The 25,296-nt window shown below is 66.3% G+C and overlaps 3 protein-coding genes and 3 non-coding genes across 9 annotated transcripts; 3 read left to right on the plus strand and 3 right to left on the minus strand.

Annotated features, from left to right (window-relative positions):
• Positions 1 to 55: 55 nt before the first annotated feature.
• On the minus strand, positions 56 to 9,541 carry GTF3C2 (general transcription factor IIIC subunit 2). 3 transcript variants are annotated; one of them, XM_063422167.1, is made up of 18 exons: positions 9,339 to 9,541; positions 8,869 to 9,178; positions 7,781 to 8,075; positions 7,297 to 7,391; positions 6,968 to 7,045; positions 6,621 to 6,719; positions 6,183 to 6,410; positions 5,877 to 5,988; positions 5,675 to 5,792; positions 3,475 to 3,506; positions 3,143 to 3,272; positions 2,497 to 2,641; positions 2,092 to 2,253; positions 1,572 to 1,682; positions 1,347 to 1,491; positions 1,073 to 1,204; positions 786 to 893; positions 56 to 676 (listed from the first exon to the last, which is right to left on the minus strand). In XM_063422167.1, exons 1-18 carry the CDS (start codon positions 9,451 to 9,453, stop codon positions 470 to 472), a joined length of 2,622 nt encoding a protein of 873 aa, XP_063278237.1. In that variant the 5' UTR covers positions 9,454 to 9,541; the 3' UTR covers positions 56 to 469. The 3 variants fall into 3 exon arrangements, with proteins under 3 accessions (XP_063278237.1, XP_063278228.1, XP_063278246.1); XM_063422158.1 differs by having other exon boundaries at positions 9,321 to 9,541; XM_063422176.1 differs by having other exon boundaries at positions 57 to 676; positions 1,347 to 1,475; positions 1,595 to 1,682; positions 9,321 to 9,540.
• Positions 9,542 to 9,801: 260 nt separating this feature from the next.
• Positions 9,802 to 9,965, plus strand: LOC134547834 (U1 spliceosomal RNA). Its single transcript, XR_010079623.1, has one exon. It is a non-coding gene; the product is annotated as a U1 spliceosomal RNA (small nuclear RNA).
• Positions 9,966 to 11,780: 1,815 nt separating this feature from the next.
• LOC134547847 (U1 spliceosomal RNA) lies at positions 11,781 to 11,944 on the minus strand. Its single transcript, XR_010079636.1, has one exon. It is a non-coding gene; the product is annotated as a U1 spliceosomal RNA (small nuclear RNA).
• Positions 11,945 to 15,016: 3,072 nt separating this feature from the next.
• On the plus strand, positions 15,017 to 15,180 carry LOC134547848 (U1 spliceosomal RNA). Its single transcript, XR_010079637.1, has one exon. It is a non-coding gene; the product is annotated as a U1 spliceosomal RNA (small nuclear RNA).
• Positions 15,181 to 15,580: 400 nt separating this feature from the next.
• Positions 15,581 to 18,402, minus strand: ATRAID (all-trans retinoic acid induced differentiation factor). The gene is made up of 7 exons (XM_063422211.1): positions 18,142 to 18,402; positions 17,628 to 17,758; positions 17,045 to 17,116; positions 16,234 to 16,305; positions 16,050 to 16,171; positions 15,860 to 15,960; positions 15,581 to 15,764 (listed from the first exon to the last, which is right to left on the minus strand). The coding sequence occupies exons 1-7, from the start codon at positions 18,223 to 18,225 to the stop codon at positions 15,660 to 15,662; spliced, it is 687 nt and encodes a 228-aa protein (XP_063278281.1). The 5' UTR covers positions 18,226 to 18,402; the 3' UTR covers positions 15,581 to 15,659.
• Positions 18,403 to 18,482: 80 nt separating this feature from the next.
• On the plus strand, positions 18,483 to 24,687 carry SLC5A6 (solute carrier family 5 member 6). Of its 2 annotated transcripts, none has more exons than XM_063422198.1 (16): positions 18,483 to 18,576; positions 21,064 to 21,503; positions 21,589 to 21,654; positions 21,733 to 21,784; positions 21,861 to 21,928; positions 22,008 to 22,162; positions 22,334 to 22,474; positions 22,560 to 22,689; positions 22,754 to 22,842; positions 22,915 to 23,027; positions 23,112 to 23,179; positions 23,324 to 23,410; positions 23,523 to 23,704; positions 23,782 to 23,885; positions 23,951 to 24,072; positions 24,195 to 24,687. In XM_063422198.1, exons 2-16 carry the CDS (start codon positions 21,174 to 21,176, stop codon positions 24,345 to 24,347), a joined length of 1,860 nt encoding a protein of 619 aa, XP_063278268.1. In that variant the 5' UTR covers positions 18,483 to 18,576; positions 21,064 to 21,173; the 3' UTR covers positions 24,348 to 24,687. The 2 variants fall into 2 exon arrangements, with proteins under 2 accessions (XP_063278268.1, XP_063278259.1); XM_063422189.1 differs by having other exon boundaries at positions 18,495 to 18,625.
• Positions 24,688 to 25,296: the final 609 nt, after the last annotated feature.

Below are 25,296 nucleotides of genomic sequence, written 5' to 3' on the forward strand. Positions count from 1 at the left end.
CGCAGACACAACCACCAGCCACACCCCGGTGCCAGTACCACCACAGCCTTACAAAACCAACCACGTTTATTCTGCACAGCTGAACACCAGCTCAATGTGAGCGATTCCACGGCCCCCAGCCCCCTCCCCGCCCCGTGGGGCACAGTGGGATGGAGGCCAGCACAAGCACAGCTCCACGCCGATGAAGCCCACGGGCACTTCCCCGGGATCACACCCTCAGCTCAGCCTCGGGACACGCGCAGGCCCCACCACCCCTGCCCAGCTCAGACCAAACAGTGCAGACAGGCCCAGAGGATGAGGACAAAGGTCCAGAGCGTCCCAGGGAACGGCTGGGAGCAGCTGTCCCTCCTGCAGCAGACACCCGTCGGGAAAGCAGCACTGAGGGCCCACAGCCCCATGCCAGCATAGCTGGCCCCAGCCCCAAGCCCTGCCCAGGCTGAGCACATGGCAGCAGCACAAGGGACTGACCCTACTCTGCTGGCAGAGGGGGGGGCTCAGGGGGGCCAGGGCTGCTGGCTGTGTCCCCATAGAGGACGCTGAAGCGGGCCTGGCACTCTGGGAGCAGCTGGTGGCCCACGGCGGAGGCCAGCCCTGCCAGGCAGTGTGCCCGCACAATGCCCGCCTGCCCGCCCGACACCAGCCATCCCTGCGAGTCCAGGTTGGGGCTGAGGCGCACCTGAGGGACAGAGGAACCCATCAGGGAGGGGCTGGGCTGCGGGGCCGTGCCCCCCGAGCAGAGCCACCTGTGCCCAGTGCAGCTCACGGGGCTCACCAGGGCCCCTCACCTTGTGCAGCGCCTCCAGCTGCAGGCGGTCCAGGCTCAGCTCTGCCTTCAGCTCCTGCCTGTGCATCCGGCGCATGGGCTCCCGGCCTGGGAAGTTCTGGAAGCTGCGCTGCAAAGTGGTGGCACCACGTTGGGCTGCAGGCCCGAGGCAGGAGCCCCTCGTGCTCCACGATCTCAGCCCTGCAGGGGCCAGGGTGCTGCCCCACTGCCCCAGCAGCATGGCCTGGGCCTGCCCCGCCCTGCCCAGCCACAGCCCCACAAACCCTGGCTGCCCCTGTCCTCTCCTACCAGGTCCGTGTCCTGGAATCGGATGTAGCTCCTGGCCACCATCTCGCTGTAGCGCTGGGTCCTGGGCAGGGCCTGCTCGGCACCCTCGGGGCCGTCGGGGCTGCACGGCAGCAGGTCGGCTTTGTACACCGGCTGTGGGGAGAGGGGCTCAGAGATCCTGCTGCTCCCTGCAGCCAGGGACACCGGGGACCACTGCGGGGGGGCCCACGGTCCCTCTGGTCCCCCTGCCCCGCCAGCCCTGCGTGCTGGGCCCCCGAGCGCAATGGCCTCTTACAAATCTGCGATCCGAGGAGCGCTTGACGTTCAGGGGGTTGACAGCCAGGTCAGGCAGCACCGCTGCCACCAGCTCACCGGTGATGTCACCTGCAGCCACCGTGTTCAGCCAGTCCGAGCCGGAGATGCTCTGCAGGGACAGAGGGCTGGAGGGCACGGGGTTCCCACCACCCCCGCCGGGCAGTGTCACCCCCCCCGCAAGCCCTGGGCCCCAGCTGGTGCTGACCTGGCCCCTGCACTGGCCCTTACCCACACGGTGCCCTTGCGAGGGGCCACAAAATAGGCCTTGAAGCCCAGGTAGCCGGCGTCGATGTAGTGGATCCCACAGGGCCCGTACCTGTGGTGGAAGGGGCAGAGTGAGGCACGGGAGGCCTGACTCTGCTGTCACCAGGAATGCACAGCCCACCTCCCCACAGAACTGGCCCACGGTGACGGGGCTGTTCTTGCTCTAGCAGCATGTCATAAGTCAAGAGGCAGCTCAAAGCGGCTCCCACAGACCCAGAATTCACCGAGACCCCAAACCCCTTCAGCTGCACACCTGTTTCCCAGTCCAGGGGTAGGACACCCCCAGCCCACCCTGCCTCTGCCTCAGGATGGCGTGGCAGAGGGGACGGCACACTGTGCTGCTGTGCTGAGACCCAAAACAGAGTCTGCCCTTGCCATGGACGGTCCCAGGCAGGGGGAAGCCGGAGGGCCCCTGGGAAGTTGGGCCAGGCCCTGGCAGCAGGACTGGCCCCAGCACTCACGAGGCGTAGCAGTTGTCCTGGGCCACGGTGATGCCATTGTAGGGCAGCAGCCAGGCCACCTCAGTGCTCAGGAACCGCTTGATGCTGTTGACGGGCTCGTAGAGCCGCCGCAGGTCCCAGAACTTGATCTTGCGATCGCTGCCCACTGTGACCAGGAAGTTGCTGAGACGCAGGAGAAAGGCAGCGCTGAGAGCTCAGCACGGAGCTGTGCCCTGCCCCACCACGGGGCCCAGGTGCCCCCAGTCTCGCAGTGGCTCAACTGCCCTCACCCTGGAAAGCCCAGCCCAATCTCTCTGGTGCTGCAGAGGCCCAAGTGCCACTGGCACCGTGGCCTCCCAAGCCTTTCTTGGCAAAGGAGCTCCTCCTGCAGGAGGAAGCTCCTCCCCTGGCAGCTCCTGCCCTCACCTGTCAGCCTTGCACCACTCGATGCTCCGGACCGCGTGGTCGTGGGCCAGGAAGCACCGGAACGGGTAGAGCTTGAGGGAGGCGTCAGGCTGGTGCACACACTGCAGCAGGGACTTGGTGAGCAGGTTCCACACGGCCACGGTGCCTGTGGAAACACCTGTGTCCATCAGGCACTGCCAATGCTGCAGCTGCTTCAGAGGGGGCCCAGCAGCGGCACAGGCAGGGCTGTGGGAGCTGCAGAACACAGCAGCCAGGCTGGAGCTGGGGCTGAGGCTGAGAGAGGGACAGGATGGTGGCAGGACACAGCAGCAGCACAGGCAGGGCTTGGGCCAGGCTGGAGCTGGGGCTCCAAGCAGACAGCACAGTAGCAGGTCCTGGCAACACAGCACAGAGCTGTAGATCACTGCAAGCTTAGCAGAAAATCCATCCAGGCAAGCCCAACAGATGTGGATACGCCCAGAGCCACAGACAGGGACCAGCCTAGAGGCACGTCAGAATGACAACTGCCAGCCCAGAAAAGCCTTTCCCTGAGCCAGGGCTGGGCAGAGGTTCCAGCACCAGCTGAGGCTGAGCACAAGGCTCCAGTGTCTCTGCCAGGGTGAGGGCTGCTCCCTGAGTGCTGCCACGGGGCACAGGAGAAACTCACCGTCATAAAACCCTGCTGCCAGGTGATGGTGGGGCTTGGAAGGCATCCAGGAGAGGCTGAAGCACTGCCCACACTCAGGTGCACTGCCTGCCTGGACGGAGCCCACCTGCAGGGTGGCGATGCACTGCACCTGGGGGCCAGGAAGAGCCCTGGGTCACCGCCTGCACCGGAGCCATCCACGCCCCAGAGCGGGGTGCCCGGGGTGGGGCACGACACTGCTCTGCCCCTCCAGCGCTCTGCAGGTGCCTCAGCCCCCAGGCTCTGCCCCTGCACCCGCTGGGGGCTCACTGGGTGCCAGCCCCCACAGGGATCACCATGGCGGGAACACTGACCTTGCAGATAAGGTGCTTGTGGAGGGACCCATCTAGAAGAGAGCAGAAGAGGGTCAGGGCAGGCATTGGCTGTCCCAGGAGCTCCCTGCCTGGAGCCTGCACTGCAGCTCCTCACGGCCCTGGCCAGGGCTCCCAGTGCCTGTCCCACCGCTCCCCCAGAGCAGTGTTCCCAGCACAGCAGAAACTGAAGCACGTGGAGGGGCAAACTGGCAGCAGCAGCACCCCCAGGAGCCAGGCCTGCCTGTGTGTTGGAGGAAGCAGCCCCTCAAACGTGCTGCAGGCAGAGATGCCACGCTCCTGCCCCGCCACGGCCAGCACCAAAGTCAAGGTGGTGCAGTGACACACAGGGGCCAGGAAGGCAGAGAGCAGCCGTGCAGGATATCTGCTCCATGGCTGGCAGGACTGGAGCAGCCAGGCAGCACTCGTGGGGAGGGCAGGCTGCAGAGACCCTCAGGGCAGGATACCCACAGCACCACCAGCTCTGTCTACCAGAAAATCCCAGCCATACCCAACACGAGTGCTGTGGGGACCCTGCCCCACATCCCTCAGGCCTGGGATCCCTGACCCCCCGTGAGCAGCTGTCCTCAGCACAACGAGCACCACACAGGCACGTCACAGCCCGGAGCGTGGCAGCCACGGGTGCAGGTATGGAGAAGCTGTGCATCTTCCCCGGCACAGCTGTGACAGCTGGGATGCAGTAACCACAGCTGGACAGCTAGAGAGGCACAGCCAGAGCAGGCACAGCCAGAGAGGCACAGCCAGAGCAGGCACAGCCAGAGAGGCACAGCCAGAGAGACACAGACCCCCTCAGCCAGAGCAGGCACAGCCAGAGAGGCACTGCCACAGCAGGCACAGCCAGAGAGGCACAGCCAGAGAGACACAGACCCCCTCAGCCAGAGCAGGCACTGCCAGAGAGGCACAGCCAGAGCAGGCACAGACACCCTCAGCCAGAGCAGACACAGCCAGAGAGGCACAGCCAGAGCAGGCACAGCCAGAGAGGCACAGCCAGAGCAGGCACAGCCAGAGAGGCACAGCCAGAGGCACAGCCAGAGAGGCACAGCCAGAGCAGGCACAGCCAGAGGCACAGCCAGAGAGGCACTGCCATGGCAGGCACAGCCAGAGCAGGCACAGCCAGCGCAGGCACAGCCAGAGCAGGCACAGCCAGAGCAGGCACAGCCAGAGAGGCACAGCCAGAGCAGGCACTGCCCCCCTCAGGCACAGGCAGTGTGCCGGGGGCTGGGAGCTGTGCTGGGGCTAGGGGCTGTGCTGGGGGCTGTGCCGGGGCTGGGGGCTGTGCCGGGGCTGGGAGCTGTGCTGGGGATGGGGGCTGTGCCGGGGGCTGTGTCGGGGCTGGGGGCTGTGCTGGGGGCTGTGCCGGGGCTGGGGGCTGTGTCGGGGCTGGGAGCTGTGCCGGGGCTGGGAGCTGTGCTGGGGGCTATGCCGGGGCTGGGGGCTGTGCCGGCACACGGAGCCCGTTCCCCGCCAGGCGCCGGTCACGGCTGAGCGCCCTCCGCCGGCACGCAGGGCCATCAATCCTTGTCATGACTGATGAGCTGCGGCACAGCCAGGCACAGGCACCGCCAGCCTCAGCTGGCCCCGCACCCCGTCCTGCCCTAGCACACGGCTCGGCCAGGCTGCAGGGGGCAGCTCTGGCTGCAGGAGACGGGCACTGCCTGGGTGGTGCAGCTCTGTGGGCACAGTGACCGCTGAGAGCCCCTCCCCGTGCCCGGCTGTCGGGGGCTGCCTGGGAGCTACACCCCAGCCAGGCTGCTGCAGTGCCCTGGGACAGAGCCAAGGCAGCACTCTGCACATGGCCTGTGGGTAAGGCTGGAGCTCTTCTCCACGGGAATTCCACCATGGAATTGTGGAAGCCGTGGGAAGCAAGGCTGTGGCACTGGGGCTTGGACCTCTGGGCACAAGAGTACCCCAAGCAGGCCCCCAACACCAAAAAGCAGCCTTGGACCCCACACTATACCTGTGACAGGTGCCAGGCTGGGGGCAGCAGGGTCCCAATCTTGGGGATGAGGTGGGCTCACTTCCCCACCATGCAGCTCCCAGGCTGGGGCACAGTCCTGCTGGCAGCTCCCCAGCACAGCAGGCTCCTATGGACAGAGGTGCCCAGCCCAAGGCTTGCAGTCCCACCCTGGCACAGGGGGAGGAGGGCCAGGACGCCCCTGCTCGGCGGTGTGGCTCTTCCTACCTTTTACCTGGGTTGTCTTGGCGTGGTGCAGGGCCCCAGGGTGTGGCAGGGCGTACACCACCACCCTGCCGTCTGAGAAGGCAGCAGCCAGCAGGCCCAGCCGGCTCATCTGTGGGTGCTGGGGATGGACAGAGGGGCTCAGACACGGGGCAGCTCTCAGGACCCCCGGGGAGCCCAGGGGCAGCCCTTGAGCAGCGCTCACCGTCCGGGCTGCAGTGGGTGGCTCCCAGGCACCGCTGGGGCAGAACTTCATGTCCCACACGCAGCCGTAGTCAGCAGCGATGGCGTAGGCCAGCCTGGCTTTGTGGGGAGAGCTGTGGGTGTGAGTTCGGCCATGAGGCACACGGCAGCTGGCGCCCAGCAGCTCCAACACACACCAGTGCACGCCACCAGCAGGGCTGGCCACAGCACAGCCTCCCTGGGGTGGCTCTGGGAGAGGACAAGCTCACCACCCACACAGCCATGGAGGGACACAGGGCCTGGGCAGGCCCCAGACCCAGGCACTCACCCCTGCTGTGTGTGCAGCACGCCCAGGCCCCAGAGCTGCAGCAGGGCAGGGCCCGAGTGAAGCCCAGCCACGCTGTGCGTCTCCTCCATGCTCCTGTGGCAGGACACGGCCACGTACTGCGGGGCCGCAGAGCCCTCCGGGGTCGGGCACCACTCCATGGCCCACACGGGGCCGCCCACGAAGAAGGAGACGTCCAGACGCTCTGGGTGGGGCTGCAGAGAACTGAACCTGTCGGTGGGAGAGGGGTGAAGCTCCTGCGGCGCCGGGGCAGGGGCTGGTGCGACCCCAGGGCACAGCACGGGCCGGCTGCCCGAGCCAGGGATGTGACCCTGGGGGAACCCCTGGTCACAGGCAGGCCTGGGGACACCCTGACAGCCACTGAGGACAGCCTGACAGGCAGCAAACACGCCAGTGGGCCTGGGGACAGCCATCACACACCTGTTTAACCTGTACAAAGCACCATCGTCCTTGATGCCCTCGCGCTGAACGGAGAAGAGGGGAGACTGCTCCTCTGCCGGCAGGTACGGGGCAGCCTCGCTGTGCAGGCACAAGTGAGAGGAGCTCTGCCCACCCTCAGCCCTCACCCCGCACAGCCCAGCACCGCCCCAGCCTCCTGACAGGCCCTGCTGCTGCCCACACTGCTCCACAGCCAAATGCAAGAGACCCCCAAAGCCCACAGCAGATACGCAGAGGGGTGTGGAAGCACAGCCTTCCCTTCCCCTTGCTCACCCCAGACACTGCTGGGACCTGCCCCAACCTTTCCTTTGGCCCTGCTCCCACGGTACCTGTCAGAGAGACACGTCCACCTGTGTGCCATGGGGATCCAGTCGGGGAACTCCCACTGCGAGTGCTTCTGCTCCCGCCTGCAGTGCATGCCACAGCTCAGCCACGGTCCAGCACCCCCTCCTCACATCCCCTACCTGCACCCTGCAGCACAGCCTCCACTTGTGCAGCACAGCCCCTGCCCTCTGCAGCCCTCCCGACCCGGCTGTGCCCCCTCCCAGCAGGATTCTGACATTCCTGACAGCACCCGCTCCTTCCCCCTTCCACCTGTGCCAGCCACGGTACCAGCACACACCCACTGCTCCCTGTACCCCCCCGAGCCCCCACTCACAGGCTGCAGGTAAGGCTGGAGCTCTTCTCCACGGGGGCCATGATGGAGTTGTGGAAGCCATTGGGGGCGAGGCCTCGGCACTGGGGCTTGGATCTCTGGGCACAAGAGCAGACTCAGAGCAAGCCCCGAGCCCTGGGGGACCCACCAGTCCCAAAGGGAACCACCACAGCCCTGAGAACAGAGCTCTCCCCAGCCACTGTCCACATGTCACACTGGGCTGAAGCCACTCCAGGAACTTCAGGAGGCCAGGACCCCTTCAGGACCTGCCTCCGCCTGCCCTGGGAGCGCAGGCCCTGCTCCCTCTCCCAGAGGATCTGTCCCTGCTCCTGCCCCCACTGGCCCTCACCGGGAGCTGCCACTGGCCTTGTGCCACCCCCAGGTGCCACCTCTGCCCCAGCTGCCCTGCCCTGGCAGCAGGGACGCCATGAGAGCTGCTGGTGCTGGGACTCAGGCAAGAGGGGACCGAGGCAGAGCCCGCCCTCACCGCCGTAGCCGCCGTCCTCCCGCCGTGCCCTCGGGGCGGCTCCAGCTCCGGCTCCGACGCCTCGCTGAGCAACGCGTCGCTGCCCTCCTCCTCCTCCTCCTCCTCTGCCCGCAGCACCTCCTGGGAGGGCACGAAGTCAGCATCCTGTGCGGGGTCGTCGCTGTCTGTGTCCTCCCCCTTCCTCCTGCGGCCCCGGCGCCTCCTCTGGGCCCGCTCCGGTGCCCCCTCGGCCGGGGCCGGGGGCTGGCACGCGGGCATCAGCTCCTCCGCCAGCTCCTGCAGGTACAGCAGAGCCCTGCAACGCCAGGGCAGAGCCTGGGGGTGAGCAGCAGCACCACAGGGGCCAGCCCTGCCTCCCTCCCAGCCTCCCTCCCGGAGCCGGGGGAGGATGCATCCCCCAGCCATGCCAGAGGCCCTGAGCACACAGCCTCCCCCACCCTGGACTCCCTGGAGCTTGCCCTGCTACCACCAATAAGCTCCTCCTGCTCTGTCAGGAACCAAGGAAATTCCTCCTGCCACGGGCAGCTGCTGCCCCCTGCCAGGGGCTCCTGGATCCAAACACATTCCCTAGAGTGGGAAAGGATTGGTCTGTGAGGAATCAGTACAGCCCAGTAACATGGGACAAAGCCCTGCAGGAAAGACACTGAAGCCCTCTGGGGAGATAGAGATCACCGAATATGGAATCAGGGAATGGTTTGGGTTGGAAGACACTTTAAAGCTCATCCAGGTCCAACCCCCTGCCAGGGGCAAGGACATTTTCCACTAAACCAGGGTGCTCCAAGGCCCATCCAACCTGGCCTTGAAAAACTCCAGGGATGGGGCAGCCACAGCTTTGCTGGGCACCCTGTGCCAGGGCCTCGCCACTCCCACAGGGAAGGATTTCTTCCCAACACCTCCTCTAACTCTCACAGCCACTCCCCTGTGCTCTGTCCCTACAGCCCCTCGTCCAAAGGCCCTCTCCAGGTGTCCCTTCAGGCACTGGAAGCAGCTCTAAGGTCTCCCTGGAGCCTCTTCTTATCCCGGCTGACCATTCCCCGCTCTCCCGTGTCTCTAGAGCACGGGTGTCCCCAACTGCCACCATCACTCACACTTTGGCCGCCCTCCTCTTGGGCCGCCCGCCCCGCGGGCTCTCCGGGCCGTCTCCGTCCTGGCCGCTCCCCTTCTCCACCCGGATGGGCTCCGCGGCCCGGGACAGCTCCAGCAGCAGCACCTCGGCCTTGCCCTTCCTGCCGCGCCTCCCGGCAGCCCGTGGCGGCGGCGCGGCCCCGTTGGCGGAGCTCTCGCTGCGCCCCTCCAGCGCCCCGCCGGGACCGACCGGGGGCCGCTGGGGTTTGTTCGGGGATTTGGCCGCTTCCCCTCCATCCTCACAGTCCCGATCTCCCGCCGGCAGCTCCTCCCCTGCCCCAAAACACCGGAGTTAGCACCAGAACGCAGCCAGACCCCTTGGCACGGCTCGGTGTCCCGCAGCACCGGGCACGGTGACACCGCCTCGCACCGCGGGGAGCGCCCGCGCCTCGCTCCGGCCGCCCCCGGTACGTACGGAGCACGCTCTGCTCACCCTCCCGCTCCCCACTACGGCTCCGACTCCGCCCGGCAGAACCCGATCGTCGTCCCGGCCGCTCCCGGAGGCTCTGCTCCCGGCACGGCGGCCCGCGGGCGGCGCCTGACGCCATCGGGGGCTCCCCGAGCCGCCGCCCCGCCGCGGCCGCGCCGCCAGCACCGAACCGGAACCGCGGCTGGCCACGAGGATGACGTCACTGGGACGCGACGAGCGTGGGGTGGGACAGGACTCAGGCCCTAAGGGGCGTGTCCATGCAAATGAGACAGCCCGCGCTGCATGCCGGGACACGGCCCGCGCACAGACGCCGCTGTCCCGCCGTGTCCGCGGGCGCTGCGCGGGCCGGGCCGTGCGGGCCGGGCCGCAGCGCGGGGCCGGGCGGGGCGGCGGGCGCGGTGTGGGTGGGCGTGTGTTGGTGAGGCGTGCGGCGGGCGGGGTGCGGGGCGGTGGTGGGCTGTCGGGCATACTTACCTGGCAGGGGAGACACCATGATCAGGCAGGTGGTTTTCCCAGGGCGAGGCTCATCCCTTGCACTCCGGGTGTGCTGACTCCTGCGATTTCCCCAAATGCGGGAAACTCGACTGCATAATTTGTGGTAGTGGGGGACTGCGTTCGCGCTCTCCCCTGGATTTTAGTAGTTAAAAAGTAGAGCTCAACTTCGGAGTCGGGCTGGTTAGGTGCGCCACCTTCTAAGTGTACCACTACCTAGCTCGGAGTGACAGAGCTCGCATTGCAAACATTTATTGGAGACAGCGCCGCAGATCGATCGCAAACCCGCGCAGATCGGTGCAGAACCGCGTAGGCGGAGGGCCGCCAGCGAGGGTATCCCTGTCCCGACCCTGGTGGGAGGCTGAGGTTAGCGGGGGTCCTGAAGCGTCCCGGCCTGCCCTCCACAAACAGGCGCTGCCGGTGCCCGGGGTTGGAGAGGTTCCCAGGGGGGCTCTGGGCTGCCGTGTCTGGGGGCAGGGTGATCCCGGCCTGTCCCACCCGTATCTGAAACACCCGGCCGAGAGCGGTGCCGAGCGAGCCCCCGAGAGGCCAAAGGCACAGAGTGCCGGTCCCGCTCGGTGATCACTGCCCGCGTCCACACCGCATGGAGCCCGTGAGTGCTGCCGGACTTCAGCGGCAGGAGTTTGATGTGTCCTTGTGAACCACGAGAGTTGATACAAAAGGAAATGCATCCCCCTGCTTGCTGAATAGAAGGAACTATGTACAGTGTTATGTTTAACCACAACAAACGAGATAGCACAACAAAAGACGCTTTTAGCTGCAAATATACAAAAACCCGGTCTGAGGAACAAGTGGTGGAGCTGACAGGAAAAAAGGAGCTGCCAAGAAAAAGTTAACCAGAAGCCAAGGCAAGACAGCTTCGGAATGACCACTAGAAAAGCATGTAATGAACTGTTTATGGTACAAGATAACAGCAGAGACCGTGAAATAACTCAAAATGGGTAGGCAAAGTTATGACAAGCAGTTTTAAGATGTACATGATGTCTTAGAAATTAAATGAATAAACATGCTGTAATGCTAGATAAGGGGAATACTTTGTAACTATCAGGAATATCCACGAACGCCAGTGGTTTATGCTGAAAAAGGAGACAGAGGAGCTCTTCAACTTTTTTCAAGTAAGGGCACAGGCCCGCGGGGTTTTCTCTCTCAGGTTTTGGAGGGTGCAGCCTCCTTTTATCCAAACTCCCGGTCACACTCTTCTTTCCCCATTGGCTGAGGTACTAGGGCGGTACAGCCTTCCCGACCCACCTACCACATATTCCCCCCTTGAACCTGTTGTTTTGCCCCAAAGTTCGGAGGTTCAGCCTTGTGCAGACCCCTGTCTGTTCCAGGACAGAGCTGTCTGGGCTCTTCAGCTGAACCTGCTGCCCAGAGTCAGTAGAGACATTAAGGCCAATTTCAAAGACCCACGCCCTCACCCATCAAATTGTTTGTAAAGACATTAGCACACGTCTTTCATAACCAAGGTGCTCATGAAAGGCAGGAGTTATCCATCACACACCCGGCATGCCCTAGCAGAGAATATCTGCTCAACAAGCACCCAAAGGCGCTGCTGAGTTCTGTTTGTTTTCTCTGTATGAGTTGCCCAGACCCGAGCTGGACGAAACTTCTCCCCGAGCTCGTCCCAGCGCCGGGGCGGGTGCGCGGAGCCTGCCGCGAACGCGGACCGGGTCCGGCCGTGGCCGCAGCCCGGCGGGGCTCGGGAGCCGGAGGAGGCAGAGCCCGGCTGCTCCCGGGGCTGCGCTTTCCTCCCGCTTCTGCACGGATGCGACAGCGACGTGTGCTGAGGCAGAGGCTTTGATGGCTGCTGGAAAACACGGAATGGTGGCAGAAAGGCAGAATATAACTGCCAGAATTATGCACAGAATGTTATTGCACACCGAAGGAGGGAGCTCGGGCGTACTTACTCAATCTGTCCTTTACCCACGTTATCAGGGGAGAGCGCGAACGCAGTCCCCCACTACCACAAATTATGCAGTCGAGTTTCCCGCATTTGGGGAAATCGCAGGGGTCAGCACACCCGGAGTGCAAGGGATGAGCCTCGCCCTGGGAAAACCACCTGCCTGATCATGGTGTCTCCCCTGCCAGGTAAGTATGCCCGACAGCCCACCACCGCCCCGCACCCCGCCCGCCGCACGCCTCACCAACACACGCCCACCCACACCGCGCCCGCCGCCCCGCCCGGCCCCGCGCTGCGGCCCGGCCCGCACGGCCCGGCCCGCGCAGCGCCCGCGGACACGGCGGGACAGCGGCGTCTTTGCGCGGGCCGTGTCCCGGCATGCAGCGCGGGCTGTCTCATTTGCATGGACACGCCCCTTACGCCGCGCGGCACCGCTATCACCGCCCGGGCTCATTTGCATAGCCACGCCTTCTCCCCGCCCCGGCCTCGGGCAGCGCCCCCTGGCGGCGCGGCGGAGCCTCCGAACGGACCGGGACCCGAACGGACCGGGACCCGAACGGACCGGGACCCTGAACGGACCGGGACCCGAACGGACCGGGACCCAAACGGACCGGGACCCCGAACGGACCGGGACCCGAACGGACCGGGACCCGAACGGACCGGGACCCCGAACGGACCGGGACCCGAACGGACCGGGACCCAAACGGACCGGGACCCCGAACGGACCGGGATCCCGAACGGACCGGGACCCCGAACGGACCGGGACCCCGAACGGACCGGGACCTCGAACGGACCGGGACCCAAACGGACCGGGACCCGAACGGACCGGGACACGGGCGGGGCAGGGAGCGCCGGGCTCTGTACACCGCGCTCGTCGCCGCTCCGTGCCGGGTAGAGGGAAGACACTCCCGAAAAGACAAGGAGAGGAGAGGATGGGTATTTCCCGAGGGATGCCTGCAACGATGGGAAGAAGGAGGAGAGAAGGAGAAGAGCCAAAAGAAATGAGCAGATCTGTTGTCAGGGGCAGCGAAGAGGCAGAGGACAAGGTGTGTCTCAGGGACAAGGTCGTGAGCTGGGATTGACGGCCCTCCAAAGGAATCAGGGTGTGGATTGCAGGCACGAGGGGCTGAGCAGGGACAGAGGGAAAAATCAGAAGAGGAAGAAATTGGACTCGACTGAAGGGGACCGGAGGCATCTCCTTTTTCCCTGGCCAATCCTTGGGTGCCGGTTAAGCCAGGGAATGGAACAGTGGATTTTCTAGTGGATATTGCAGTATCTTGTTCCATAGTTTCTAGCTGTAAGGGGCCTTGCAGTCAAAGGTCATTGTTGTTGCTGCAATGGGAGGAAATCCTCCAGGGCAGGAAAGCCCCCAGGGGCAGGAAATCCCCCAGACAACCCTTGACCCCGTGGCTTTCTCCACTGCCAAGTGCCCTCTGCCATTGCTCGGGCAGGGGTTGCTGTGCATGTTAAATGCACAATTAACTTTTCCAAAGGATGCTGTCCACTTTGCATATTCCTCTAGAAAATGCATGGAAAATGCAGCTCTGCCCATTCAGCCAGGGAAAGCTGGGTGAAGAAGAGGACTCGCCTGGTGAAGTTTTAGGTGCACTCACTGCACCGGTTTGGGCTTTGGGAATCCTGGGGCAAGAGAGAAACGTGAGTCCACTGAGAGCTGAACTGAACCCGAGAGTCCAACGGGTAAGAAAAGACCAACCCCGATAAAATGAGAGGCCCAAGGAGGACGGGAAATGTTAATGGGCTCTTTTTTAGAGTTTGGGTTGTTGCCAATTGGAATTTGCCACTCTAATCCCCCCAGAGAAGAAGCCGAAATCATCGGGCCAGGCTGGGGCAAGAGTTACGGGAGCTCAGCGCCCGGAACGCCGATGTTCAGGGCTTGTCCCAAATCCCGACCCCTTCCCGCTGAAGCACAGAATAAGGAGTTCACAATTAGGAATTGTAAAGCAGGAGTGTTTTATTTGTAGCTGGGACACACGGGGGGATATCTCCTCCAAACCTTGTGTATCTGTCAAGACCAGGTCCAGGTTTAAATGCACGTGGATCCCACAGACCCACACCTCCCCACCCGCCCATTCCCTGCCTTCTCTCCCTCCTGTTCTAATCAGCTCTCACACCTCCTGGTGGGGTGAGCTGGGGTCTTGGGGGGAAGGCCGATGTCTTCCTCAGGCTGATCTTCACTTCTGGGCAGTGGAGGTTTGGCTGTTTTTCAGGGCACTTTGCTTTTGCCAAAGATCAGGAGCTTGATTTTGCTGGATTCAAGCCACAGAGTTCTGCTTTATCGATTTTTGACAAATACCCAGGTCCTGCTTTGCTGAGTTTCATCATTATACATCTTACCTGTGTGACTTCTACTCGGTAACTACCTGACAACCAAGCTTCATAGCTGATCCTCTGTGTGTTCTCAGCACGAGCTGTTTCTCTGGTTCTACAAAATCAGCAAAGGCTGCTTCTAAACTCCTGTGTTTTTATATTTATGAGCATCCTCCCCATCACTGCCTCGGTCCCGGAGAGCAGCGCGGGCTCTGCGGTGCTGGCTGTGGAAGAGTCTCCTTTCGCACCCCGGGGTGAACAGCGTCACCTCGACCTTGCTTGGGAGAGGGAAAACCCAGCTCAGAGGGGGAAATGATTTCTGGGGATTTGAATGAAACTTTGCAGTTCTTTTCAGTCGTTCATCCGTACTGCAGACAGACACTTGTGACTGACCCATTCCCCCGCGGAGGCCGTGCTCCCGCTAATCTTTTCTCTTAGGGGAAGGAGAAGGCCGAGAGGAAGGGACGGTCTGGGCGGGAGGCACCGGGGGGTCACCGGCAGGACCGGGCAGCTCCAGGGAAAGGCAATTCCGGCGGCGGGACACGCTGAGCACCGAGCCACCGCCACGGCCTCGGAGCAGAACCCGGCCCGGACGGAGCCAAGAGCCGCGGGCTGGGGGCAGCGGCGGCCGCGGCACACGGGGCTCCCGGCGGGGCCCGGGCCGGGCGGGACCGGGAGCGGCGGGAGCGGAGCGGAGCGGGCGGGGCCGGGGCGGGAGAGTGGGCGTGTCCATGCAAATGAGACAGCCCGCGCTGCATGCCGGGACACGGCCCGCGCACAGACGCCGCTGTCCCGCCGTGTCCGCGGGCGCTGCGCGGGCCGGGCCGTGCGGGCCGGGCCGCAGCGCGGGGCCGGGCGGGGCGGCGGGCGCGGTGTGGGTGGGCGTGTGTTGGTGAGGCGTGCGGCGGGCGGGGTGCGGGGCGGTGGTGGGGTGTCGGGCATACTTACCTGGCAGGGGAGACACCATGATCAGGCAGGTGGTTTTCCCAGGGCGAGGCTCATCCCTTGCACTCCGGGTGTGCTGACCCCTGCGATTTCCCCAAATGCGGGAAACTCGACTGCATAATTTGTGGTAGTGGGGGACTGCGTTCGCGCTCTCCCCTGATAACGTGCTTGAAAAACAGAATAGAAATCATTTTTCAAAATCCTTGATCAAAACTGTCTCCAGTGTGAGTGTCACACTTTACGAATCATGTGAAACATCCCCGGTAGGTCCTGGCCAGGCCGTGCCCCGCAGGGCTGGACAGCAGACGGGCAGGGTTCAGTGCGGGTGTTCCCCCTGCTCATCCCCGCACGGGCAGGGCTCAGTGCGGGTGTTCCCCCTGCTCATCCCCGCACGGGCAGGGTTCAGGCAGGGCTCAGTGCGGGAGTTCCCCCTGCTCATCCCCGCTGAGGCCCGAGCTCGCAGCCAGCGCGGGGAGCGTGGGAATTGCCATGGCCCCCCTCCCGTGGGTTCCGCCGAGCCCCCGCCCTTTCCCCGGGAAGGAACCACACGGACACACAGTGAGGACCTGCAGCTTTATTGATCCGGAGAGCCTCCCGGGTCACAGAGCCTCCAGCCCGGGCACAGCCCCCTGCCCTGCTCAGGGCGTCTTTGCCTTCCTCCGCTGGGTCCCCCACAGCAGCAGGGACAGGGACACAGTGGCAGCGCCCAGGATTCCTCCAAAGAGAAGCATCGGGAACGTGTCCTGCCCGGGACCAGGGGTGAGCATCGCCGCTCCTGCAGCCCCTGCTGCTCTGCCAGGGCACAGCCAGAGGGGGGTTCAGTCCCACGGGCACTCACCTCACGCAGGCACTTGTAGCCGTGGAAGGGATGGTCGCAGAGGCACTGGGTGAGGCCGGGGCCGTCAGGGGCACACACAGAGTTTTCAGGGCATGCCCAGGCTGGCAGAGCAGAGCAGGGGCTCAGGGGCCACGGCCAGTCCCCACTGCCAGCCCCATACACCCGCTGCCAGGTCAGTCTCCCACCATACCGAGTTCCACAGAGGTGTTGCAGAGGTTCCTCTGTCCCTGGCACAGCCGGCTGCTCCTGTCCACTGTCACATCCTGCCAGGCGTCGCTCCCGCCCGGGCACTCCAGCGCCAGCGGCACCGCGCTGGGGACAGAGCTGAGCACGGGCACCGCAGCCACCCCCGCCCCGGCACCCCCAGCACTCACAGGCTCTGCAGGTGGATGAAGCCCAGGAAGGAGCCATTGGGGAGAGCTGTCAGCGGGTTCTCAGTCAAGTCCCTGCGGGGACAGGGACCTTCAGTCCAGCCTGGCCGGCACAGGGGTACCCCTGGCACCCCACTGACCCTCAGGTGGCTCCCATGCACCCACAGCCCTCCTGCCCTCCCGAGGCCCTGGGACTGCAGCCCTACGGCCAGGGCTCAAAGGTCTCTGCGGAGCTGCCGGGGACCACTTGATCATTAACAAGAACAGTGATGGGCTGAGGTGTCACAGTGCCCTGAGGGCCACCACGGCTCACTGGGCTCATCTGGACACTGAGCCCTGAGCCCTGACAGTGCCCTGGATGTGGCTGTCCAGATGAGTCACCTCCCTGACTCCTGTCTCTCCACCCTGGGGACAAGGACACTGTGTGGGACTGTGGCAAAAGCCAAGACGTGACCATGTGGCTCATCTCTCACCTGCCAGCACAGGCCCCACTAGAGGGGCTGTGACAAAGCATTCCATGACAGAATTCCAGAAGGATCTGTCCCACGCTCCCACTGGGCACAGGAGTGAAGCCGTCTGGTCAGATAGGTGCCAGGGCTCCCAGTTTAAAACTGGGGATGGTTTCCATTTATGGAGACCCTGTGGGCTGTTACTGACAGCCACGAGAGCAGAGAGCGGCCGCTGTCCCTGCGACCAGCAGGGCACGGCTCTGCTGGCCTGGGCCCATGGGAGTGTCCCACCAAACCTGCCCCAACCCCTTCTCCCAGCCTGGCCCAGCTCCTTGCAGGGGCCAGAGGGGCCCAGGGGAACTCACACGACGATGGCAGTGGTGGCCTCGGCCAGTCCCGGGGGGACACTGTGTAGGGAGCAGTTGCTCAGGTCCAGCCTGGGAAGGGGCAGTGGTTGGGGGAGACACTACATGCCTGTCCCCCACACTTTGCCCTGATGCCCTTGTGAGCCCCAGCACCCACCTTGGCTCCTGTTTGTACCTGGTTCCCTACACCACCATCCAGGATGCTCCACCCAGGCATTCCCCAGTGAACCCAAAAACCCATTCCCCTGTGAACCCAAAACCCATTCCCCAGCCTCACCACTCCCCTGTGAACCCAAAAACCCAATCCCCAGCCTCACCACTCCCCAGTGAACCCAAAAACCCATTCCCCAGCACTGCCATTCCCCACTGAACCCAAAAACCCATTCCCCAGCCTCACCATTCCCCAGTGAACCCAAAAACCCATTCCCCAGCCTCACCACTCCCCTGTGAACCCAAAACCCCATCCTGGCACCCTCCATCCCCCGAGCACCCCCATCATGTGGCCCCCGACGCCCCCAGCACCCCAGATTCACCCCCAGCCTGGCACCCGCATCCTCCCCCAGGCCCCCCGTGCTCCCCGTACCCCAGAAGCCGCCCCGGGGACGGGCCCCGCTCCCGGCAGCAGCGCCCGTCGCTCTCGGTGTCCCGCCGGGACTCACAGAACCGGGACACCATGGAGCCGTTCCGCGGAGGGCCCGGGCAGAGCCCGCACACCTGGAGAGGGCGGGGGGCACGGGCAGCGCCGGCACAGGGCGCCCCCGACCGCCGTGCATCCCGCGACCCCCGGGTGCCCCCGAACCCCGGGCACGGCCCGACCCCCCCGGGTACCGCCCCTCCCCGGGAACAGAAAACCTCCTCAGCCTCAGGGCAACCCACGGCTTCCCTGACGCCCGGGCACCTCCAAGCCGGGCACCCCCGAGCTCGGGACACCCCCGATCGGGGACTCACCGACCCTCGGTTCCCCCGGGACCCCCCGATCCGGACACTCCCTGACCTCTCGGCACCCCTGATCCGTGACACCCTCTGCCCACCGGAGCCCCCCGTTTCCGGCCCTCCCCTGCTTTCCGTGGCCCCGGCCGCGTTCCCCCGTTGCTCACCGCGGCCCCGCGGGCGGCCCGCGGCAGCAGCAGCGGCAGCAGCAGCAGCGCGAACCCGCCCGCGGCCCCGCCGGCCCCGAGCATCCCCGCGCCACCGGGGCCGCGCGGCGGGGAGTACCGGGCGGGCGGGGGCAGCACCGGGCCGGCGGGGGCAGCTCCGTGCCCGTTCTCCCCCTCCGCCTCCACGGCCCGGGCGCCCTCTGGACCCGGAGGAGGCCACGGGGGACCCGTGCAGCGCGGGCACCGGGGCGCGGTGACCGCCGGGGCGGGCGGAGCGCGGCGGGGCCGGGATGGGGCGGGGATGGGCACCGGGACAGGAGCCCACGGGGCTGGCGGTGACGCCGTCAGCGGCGGCCGTGCGGAAGCGGCACCGGGAGCGGCCCCGCCCGCTCACGGCGTCATCCCGGCGCGCCCCGGCTGCAGGCGGCACATGGGGTGAGCGCTGCCGCCGCCGCGGAGTGTCGCACCGGGGCCGCCGGACAAGGTCACCGCCGCCACCCGCCACAGGGATCGGGCGCACTGCGGGCAGCGGGGGGCCGGCTCCCGGAATGGGGGCCCCGGGGACACCGGGGACGGGGAGCAGAACCCCGGGATGGGGACACTGGGGACAGGACCAGAACCCCGGGGTGGGGACACTGGGGACGGGAGCGAAACCCCGGGATGGGGACACCGGGGACAGGAGCAGAACTCCGGGATGGGGACACCGGGGACGGAAAGCAGAGCCGTGGCTGGGGACACCGGGGACAGGGAGCAGAGCTCTGTGTTGGGGACACCGGCGACAGGGAGCAGAGCTCTGTGTTGGAGACACCGCGAATCCCGGGGACACCGGGGAAGGGGAGTAGAGCCCGTGGGAGCCCCGGGATGAGGGCACCGGGGACAGCGCTGCGCAGCGGCGCCTCAAGCGGGGTCACCGGGTACACGGGGTGACAAGAAAGGGTGTGATGGAGCATGAGGAGCCGGGGCACAGGGCAAGGCAGGCTGACGATGGCAGGGACAGGGGCAGCAGGTTCACCATGTGGGACACGGGGCACCCTGGGGCTGCAGAGTTTTCTGGGGGACATTCTGGGACCATCCGGGTGAGGGGACAGCCTCAGTGGGGTGACCGGGACAGCAGAGCTTGGGATCACCATGTGATGGGGATGTGGGGACACCAGGGCTGGAGGCAGCAGAGCCTCAGGGACACCGAGGGGAATGTGGGGCACGGGAGCCTTGGGATGGGGCCGTCCAGGGGGCTGGGGCTGCCGTGTGCACACTGGGACGCGGTGTAACCTTCCATGTTTAGTCTGGGTGGGGGAACGTGGGGAGTGACCTTGGACCCTGGCCGTGAGCTGCTGCATGTGTCCCGGTCAGGGCCAGGCCAGGGCTGGTGGCGGCAGAGACACTGCCCTCTCACCCCATTCCCCACCCAGACACTGCTGGCGCTGCCCGCGCCAGCTCAGCCACCCCCGGCCCTGTGGCAGGCAGGCCCAGGCAGGCTGTGCCAGGGGTGCCAGGAGGGGCTCAGCCTAATCCCACCAAGCATTCCCCAGGGCAGCATTCCTCCAGGGATCACGATGGGATCATGGTGGGCACTGTGCCACTCCCTGCCTGCCACCCCCAGTCCAGACTTGTCCTGCCTGTGCCCTTAACACTCCCCTGCTGGGATGGAGGGTCCCCTGCAGCCTGCACCCCCTCCCGGGCCATGAAGGGGGGTACCCACAGCCCTGTGGCACCTGCTGCTCCCAGGTCCCCACAGTCTGGACATGGGGGAGGCAGGGGCAGCAGTCTGCCCAGCTGTGCCCTGCTGTTCCTCAGGGGCTGGAGCCAGGGCAGGGGCAGCAGTCTGCCCAGCTGTGCCCAGCTGTTCCTCAGGGGCTGGAGCCAGGGCAGGGGCAGCAGTCTGCCCAGCTGTGCCCTGCTGTTCCTCAGGGGCTGGAGCCAGGGCAGGGGCAGCAGTCTGCCCAGCTGTGCCCTGCTGTTCCTCAGGGGCTGGAGACAGGGCAGGGGCAGAGCACAGGGGGCTCTGGGGAGATCCCTGTGAGCAGGCTCAGGGTGCCAGAGCCAGTGGATTCTCAGGTGTCTGCTCCACCTGGCTGATGCCCAGAACCCCTGAGGCTGCCAGCTCCCCTCTGTCCCTCCCATCCCTGTGTCCATCCCTGGCTGTGTGGGGTGTGTGGGGGTCACCCTGCCCAGCTTCTGTGTTCTGGGACAAGGGTGTGGGGCTCCACCTGTCGCTCCTCTCCAGTGCCTCTGGGCTCCATGCCCTCCCCAGCCCTTCCCACGTGTTCTGCAGGTCCAGGGGCTGCCAGTGGGGCCGATTCTGGTGCAGGAACAACTGGCCCAGCCCTGGCTGTGCTGTGTGGGCCCCTGGGCATCGGGCTGGCTCTAGGGCCAGGGCAGTTCTGCTGGGCTTGCCCAAGCTCTTGCACTGGGGGCAGCTTTGACAGGGCCGTGGGGTGCTGGAGTGGCTGGGCTGGGTTGCCTTTGGTGCTGGTGGGACCGGTGCTGCCGGCTCTGGTGGGGCTGTGCAGTGCTGGGGTGGCTGAGGCTGGGTTTGGCTCGGGTGGAAGCGGCAGTGTGCGCTCAGGGCTGTTCAGCTCCGGGGGTGGTCGTGTTGGGTTTGGCTCAGGTGGGAGTGGGGCTGTGCTGCACCGGAGGCGGCTGTGTTGGGTTTGGCCCGTTCTGCCGGCACCGGCGGTGCCGGTGCTGCGGGGGGCCTGGGTGGGACTGTTTTTGCAGCCATTGTCTTGGTGCTCTTTGAAGACTCTCCAGTTTCCTTCAGCGGGGCAGGTGGGGCGGCCCGGGGGTGGCCTAGCCCGGCCCAGAGGGAGGAGGAGGAGGAGGAGGAGGAGGGTCTGGCTGTTTCCCTCCCCCGCCCCGGGTCCTTGAGGCTGAGGCAGAGCGAGCGAAGGTCCCTGCAGCACTGACACGTCCCTCCCGCAGGTGCCAGGCCGATGCTGGTCAGGACGCGCTGCGGGGGCCAGGTGTGCTCATGAGGCCGGCGGGGCGCGGCGGCGGCAGCGGCGGGGCAGCGGCGCGGGGACACGCTCACCATGGAGTTCACGGCCATCGACTACAGCATCTTCGCGCTGCTGCTGGTGCTGTCCTCGGCCATCGGGCTCTTCTACGCCCTCAGCGGCGACCGGCAGCGCACGGTGCAGGAGTTCCTGCTGGCCAACCGGGACATGGGCTGCCTGCCCGTCGCCCTGTCCCTGCTGGCCTCCTTCCAGTCGGCCGTGGCCATCCTGGGTGTGCCAGCTGAGATCTTCCGCTTCGGCACCGAGTACTGGTTCCTCGGCTGCTCCTATTTCCTGGGGCTGCTCATCCCGGCGCACGTCTTCATCCCCGTCTTCTACCGTCTGCGCCTCACCAGCACCTATGAGGTGAGCGGGGGGCACGGGGAGCGCAGGGGGGTGCGGGGGCTGCAGAGCACCCTGCAGTCAGGGGCCCTGACCTCTGTCCTTGCAGTACCTGGAGCTGCGCTTCAACAAGACGGTGCGAGTCTTTGGCACCGTCACCTTCATCTTCCAAATGGTGAGTGGGGCTGGGGCTGGGGGTGCAGGGTTTGGGGGGTGGGGGGCAGAGCTCAGCACTGCTCTCCCCTCCCCGCAGGTCATCTACATGGGAGTGGTGCTCTACGCCCCCGCGCTGGCCCTCAACGCAGGTAGGTGGGGACGGGTGGGGGGCTGTGCCAGGAGGCTGCTGCCCCTCACCCCATCGGAGTCCTCTGCCACTTCCAGTGACGGGCTTTGACCTCTGGAGCGCGGTGCTGACCATGGGGCTGGTCTGCACGCTCTACACGACGCTGGTGAGTCCCTGCCGCCGCAGGCGCCCCGTGCCCCTGCCGTCAGCTGTGACCTGTGGTGACGGGCATCCTGTGTCCCCAGGGAGGGCTGAAGGCCGTCATCTGGACAGACGTGTTCCAGACACTGGTGATGCTGGCGGGGCAGGTTGCCGTCATCGTGGTGGGCGCATGGCGGGTGGGGGGCATGGCCCGTGTCTGGCGCGTGGCTGAGCAGCAGGGCAAGATCGCCGGCATTGAGTGAGTGATCTCTGGGACCCCTCCGTCGTGCTGTGGGGACGCTTAGGGCAGCCCGGGGTGGGGGAGAGGGACCTGGCGTGGTGCGGTGGTCTATCCCTGTCACCCTCTTTCCCGTGGGGTGTGGGGCACCGGTGAGGACCTGTCACCGTGACCCCCCGCTCCTCCCCGCAGCCTGGACCCCAACCCCCTGGAGCGTCACACCTTCTGGTCGCTGGCCGTGGGCGGGATCTTCATGATGCTGTCGCTGTACGGGGTGAACCAGGCGCAGGTGCAGCGCTACCTCAGCGCCCGCAGCGAGCGGGAGGCCAAGCTGTGAGTGGGGCGGGGCTGGGGGTCCCCGCGGCGGGGACGGGCCCCCCGCCACCGCCCGTGCCTGACCCCCGCGCGGCGCCCGCAGCTCCTGCTACGCCGTGTTCCCCTGCCAGCAGATCGTGCTCTGCCTCAGCTGCCTCACGGGCCTCGTCATGTTCGCCTACGACCGGGAGCACCCGCTGGCCCCCAGCCAGCGCCCTGCCTCCTCTGACCAGGTGGGTGAAGACCCCCTCCCGTGTCCCCTGCCGCCCCCACCCCGGCACTGACCTCCCGTCACAGCTGGTGCTGTTCTTCGTCATGGACGTGCTGCGGGACCTGCCGGGGCTGCCCGGGCTCTTCGTCGCCTGCCTCTTCAGCGGTGCCCTCAGGTGAGCGGGCGGCCCTGGGATGGGGGCTCAGGGCTCCCGGCCGAGCCCCCTCCCGCTCCCTCTCCTCCCCAGCACCATCTCCTCTGCCTTCAACTCCCTGGCCACTGTGACCATGGAGGACCTGGTGCGGCCGCACTTCCCTGGGCTGTCGGAGTCGCGGGCCACGCTGCTCTCCAAGCTGCTGGGTGAGCGGATGGGGGGTGGCCGGGGGGGCTGGCAGGGTCGGGGGCGTCCCCAGCACCACCATGACACCCCACTGCCCTCCCCAGCTCTCGGGTACGGGCTGCTGTGCCTGGGGATGGCGTACGTGTCCTCCATGCTGGGACCTGTGCTGCAGGTAGGCACGGGGCTGCAGGACCCGGGCTCTGGCTCCCCAAATGGGGTGAGGGACCCGGGCTCTGGCACCCCAAATGGGGTGAGGGACCCCGGCTCTGGCTCCCCCGGGGGCCTGGGGCTGGTCCTCAAGGCCATGTCCCCACAGGCAGCCATCAGCATCTTCGGCATGGTGGGGGGCCCGCTCCTGGGGCTCTTCTGCCTCGGCATGTTCTTCCCCTGCGCCAACCCCACAGTGAGTGTCCCCTGACCCGGCCGGTGTCCCCAGCCCCATGTGGGGTGTGGGGAGCTGTGGGGCACCCCGAGTCCGGACAGGGGCCAGTGCCCTTCTTTGTGCCCTGTCTCAGGGAGCCGTGGTGGGGCTGCTGGCCGGGCTGGTCATGGCCTTCTGGATAGGCATCGGCAGCTTCCTGCATGCCACAGGAGGGGCCAGGGGGGGCCCAGCCAACAGCACAGCGCTCCCCACTGTGGGCAACCTCAGCACCGTCCTGGCTACCACCCTACCGCCCCCCACATCCGCCCCCCCGAGGTGAGTGGGATGGGGGGCTCAGGGAGTGCAGGGTGTGGGGTGCTGCTGCACACACCCCCTGACCCCGCGTCCCCCAGCCCCACGGGGCTGCAGCGCTTCTACAGCCTGTCCTACATGTGGTACAGCGCCCACAACTCCACCACCGTCATCGTGGTGGGGGTCCTGGTCAGCCTGCTCACCGGTGAGTGTGGGGTGGCGGGGGGCCACCGCCATCCCCCTGCCCCGCTCACGGCCCTGTGCCCGCAGGCCCCACGCCGGCAGCAGCGCTGGACCCCCGCACCATCTCCCCCGTGCTGTCACGGCTGCTCTGCTGCCTGCCCCCCAAAATGCGTCAGTGGCTCTGCTGCGGGGCAGGGGACCCTGCCCAGGTGAGGGACGCGCTCCCAGCACCCCGGGGGAGGGGGACAGGGGGGTGCCCCCCATGCCCCTGCTGCCCCCCATGCCCCTGCTGCCCCCGTGTGCCTTCCCTGCCCCTGCTCTGTCCCCACAGGCCCCCGGCCATGCGGACGCCACGGAGAAGAGCAGCAGGGTGCCTAATGGCCTGTGTGCCCCTGGCCCCGAGCAGCACGGGGAGGAGGAAGGACAGGGCTACATCCGCAGTGCCGGTGCCCCCATCTGTGCCGTGCAGGAAACCTCCTTCTGATGCCCCTGGCACGAGGGTCATGGCCACCCTCCTCGTCGGGGGGTTCAAGCCCTGGTGCAGGATCCTCAGACAGCCAGGGAGTGCCACAGGATGGGCAGCTGGGTCTCTGTGGGGACACTGGAGGGCCACCCCTTCAGGGGGCTCTGGGACCACGGTTGGGGGCTGTTGGGGCAGTGCCCCCCTCTCCAGGCCGGGACATTGTGTGGTACCCCCGGCCCAGTGCCTTACACTGCTCCAGGGCTGGGGCTGCCCGGGCCCCTCAGGGCACCGAGTGCCCCCACAACCCCTGTGTCCTGTCTTTGTGTTTGGTGTTCTCCCAATAAATGGTTCTGGAGCACAGCTATTGGAAGGTCCCAAGGAGCAGCCCACTCCCTGCTGTACCCCAGCTCCCCCTGCAGTGGGCTGTCCCTACTGTTCCCCGGAATGCCCCGGAACCCCCGTCACCCCATGCAGTGAGCAGTGGGGTGTCTGCACTGTCCCCCCAGAGCCCACGGGGCACACGAGACTGCCCCTGCCCCATTGAACTGGGGCGTTCCACAGGTTCCCCATTTTTCCAGTCAGTGGGGTCCCCATGGAGCTACAGGAGCAGCGCCTCCCCAGGTTTGGGGGGCCCCACTCCCTCCCCAGGTTTCGGTGTCCCGCTGTCCCCCAGATTTGGGGGTCCTGCTGTCCCCCAGGTTTGTTGGTCCCCGCTGTCCCCCAGGCACGGGGTGTCCCCGCTGTCCCCCAGGTTTGTTGGTCCCGGCTGTCCCCCAGGCCCCGGGGTGTCCCCGCTGTCCCCCAGGTTTGGGTGTCCCCAGTGTCCCCCAGGTTTGGGTGTCCCCGCTGTCCCCCAGGTTTGGGTGTCCCCAGTGTCCCCCAGGTTTGGGTGTCCCCAGTGTCCCCCAGGTTTGTTGGTCCCGGCTGTCCCCCAGGCCCGGGGGTGTCCCCGCTGTCCCCCAGGCCCCGG

This window comes from Prinia subflava, chromosome 2 (genome assembly GCF_021018805.1).
Source record: "Prinia subflava isolate CZ2003 ecotype Zambia chromosome 2, Cam_Psub_1.2, whole genome shotgun sequence".
Classification (NCBI taxonomy): Eukaryota; Metazoa; Chordata; class Aves; order Passeriformes; family Cisticolidae; genus Prinia; species Prinia subflava.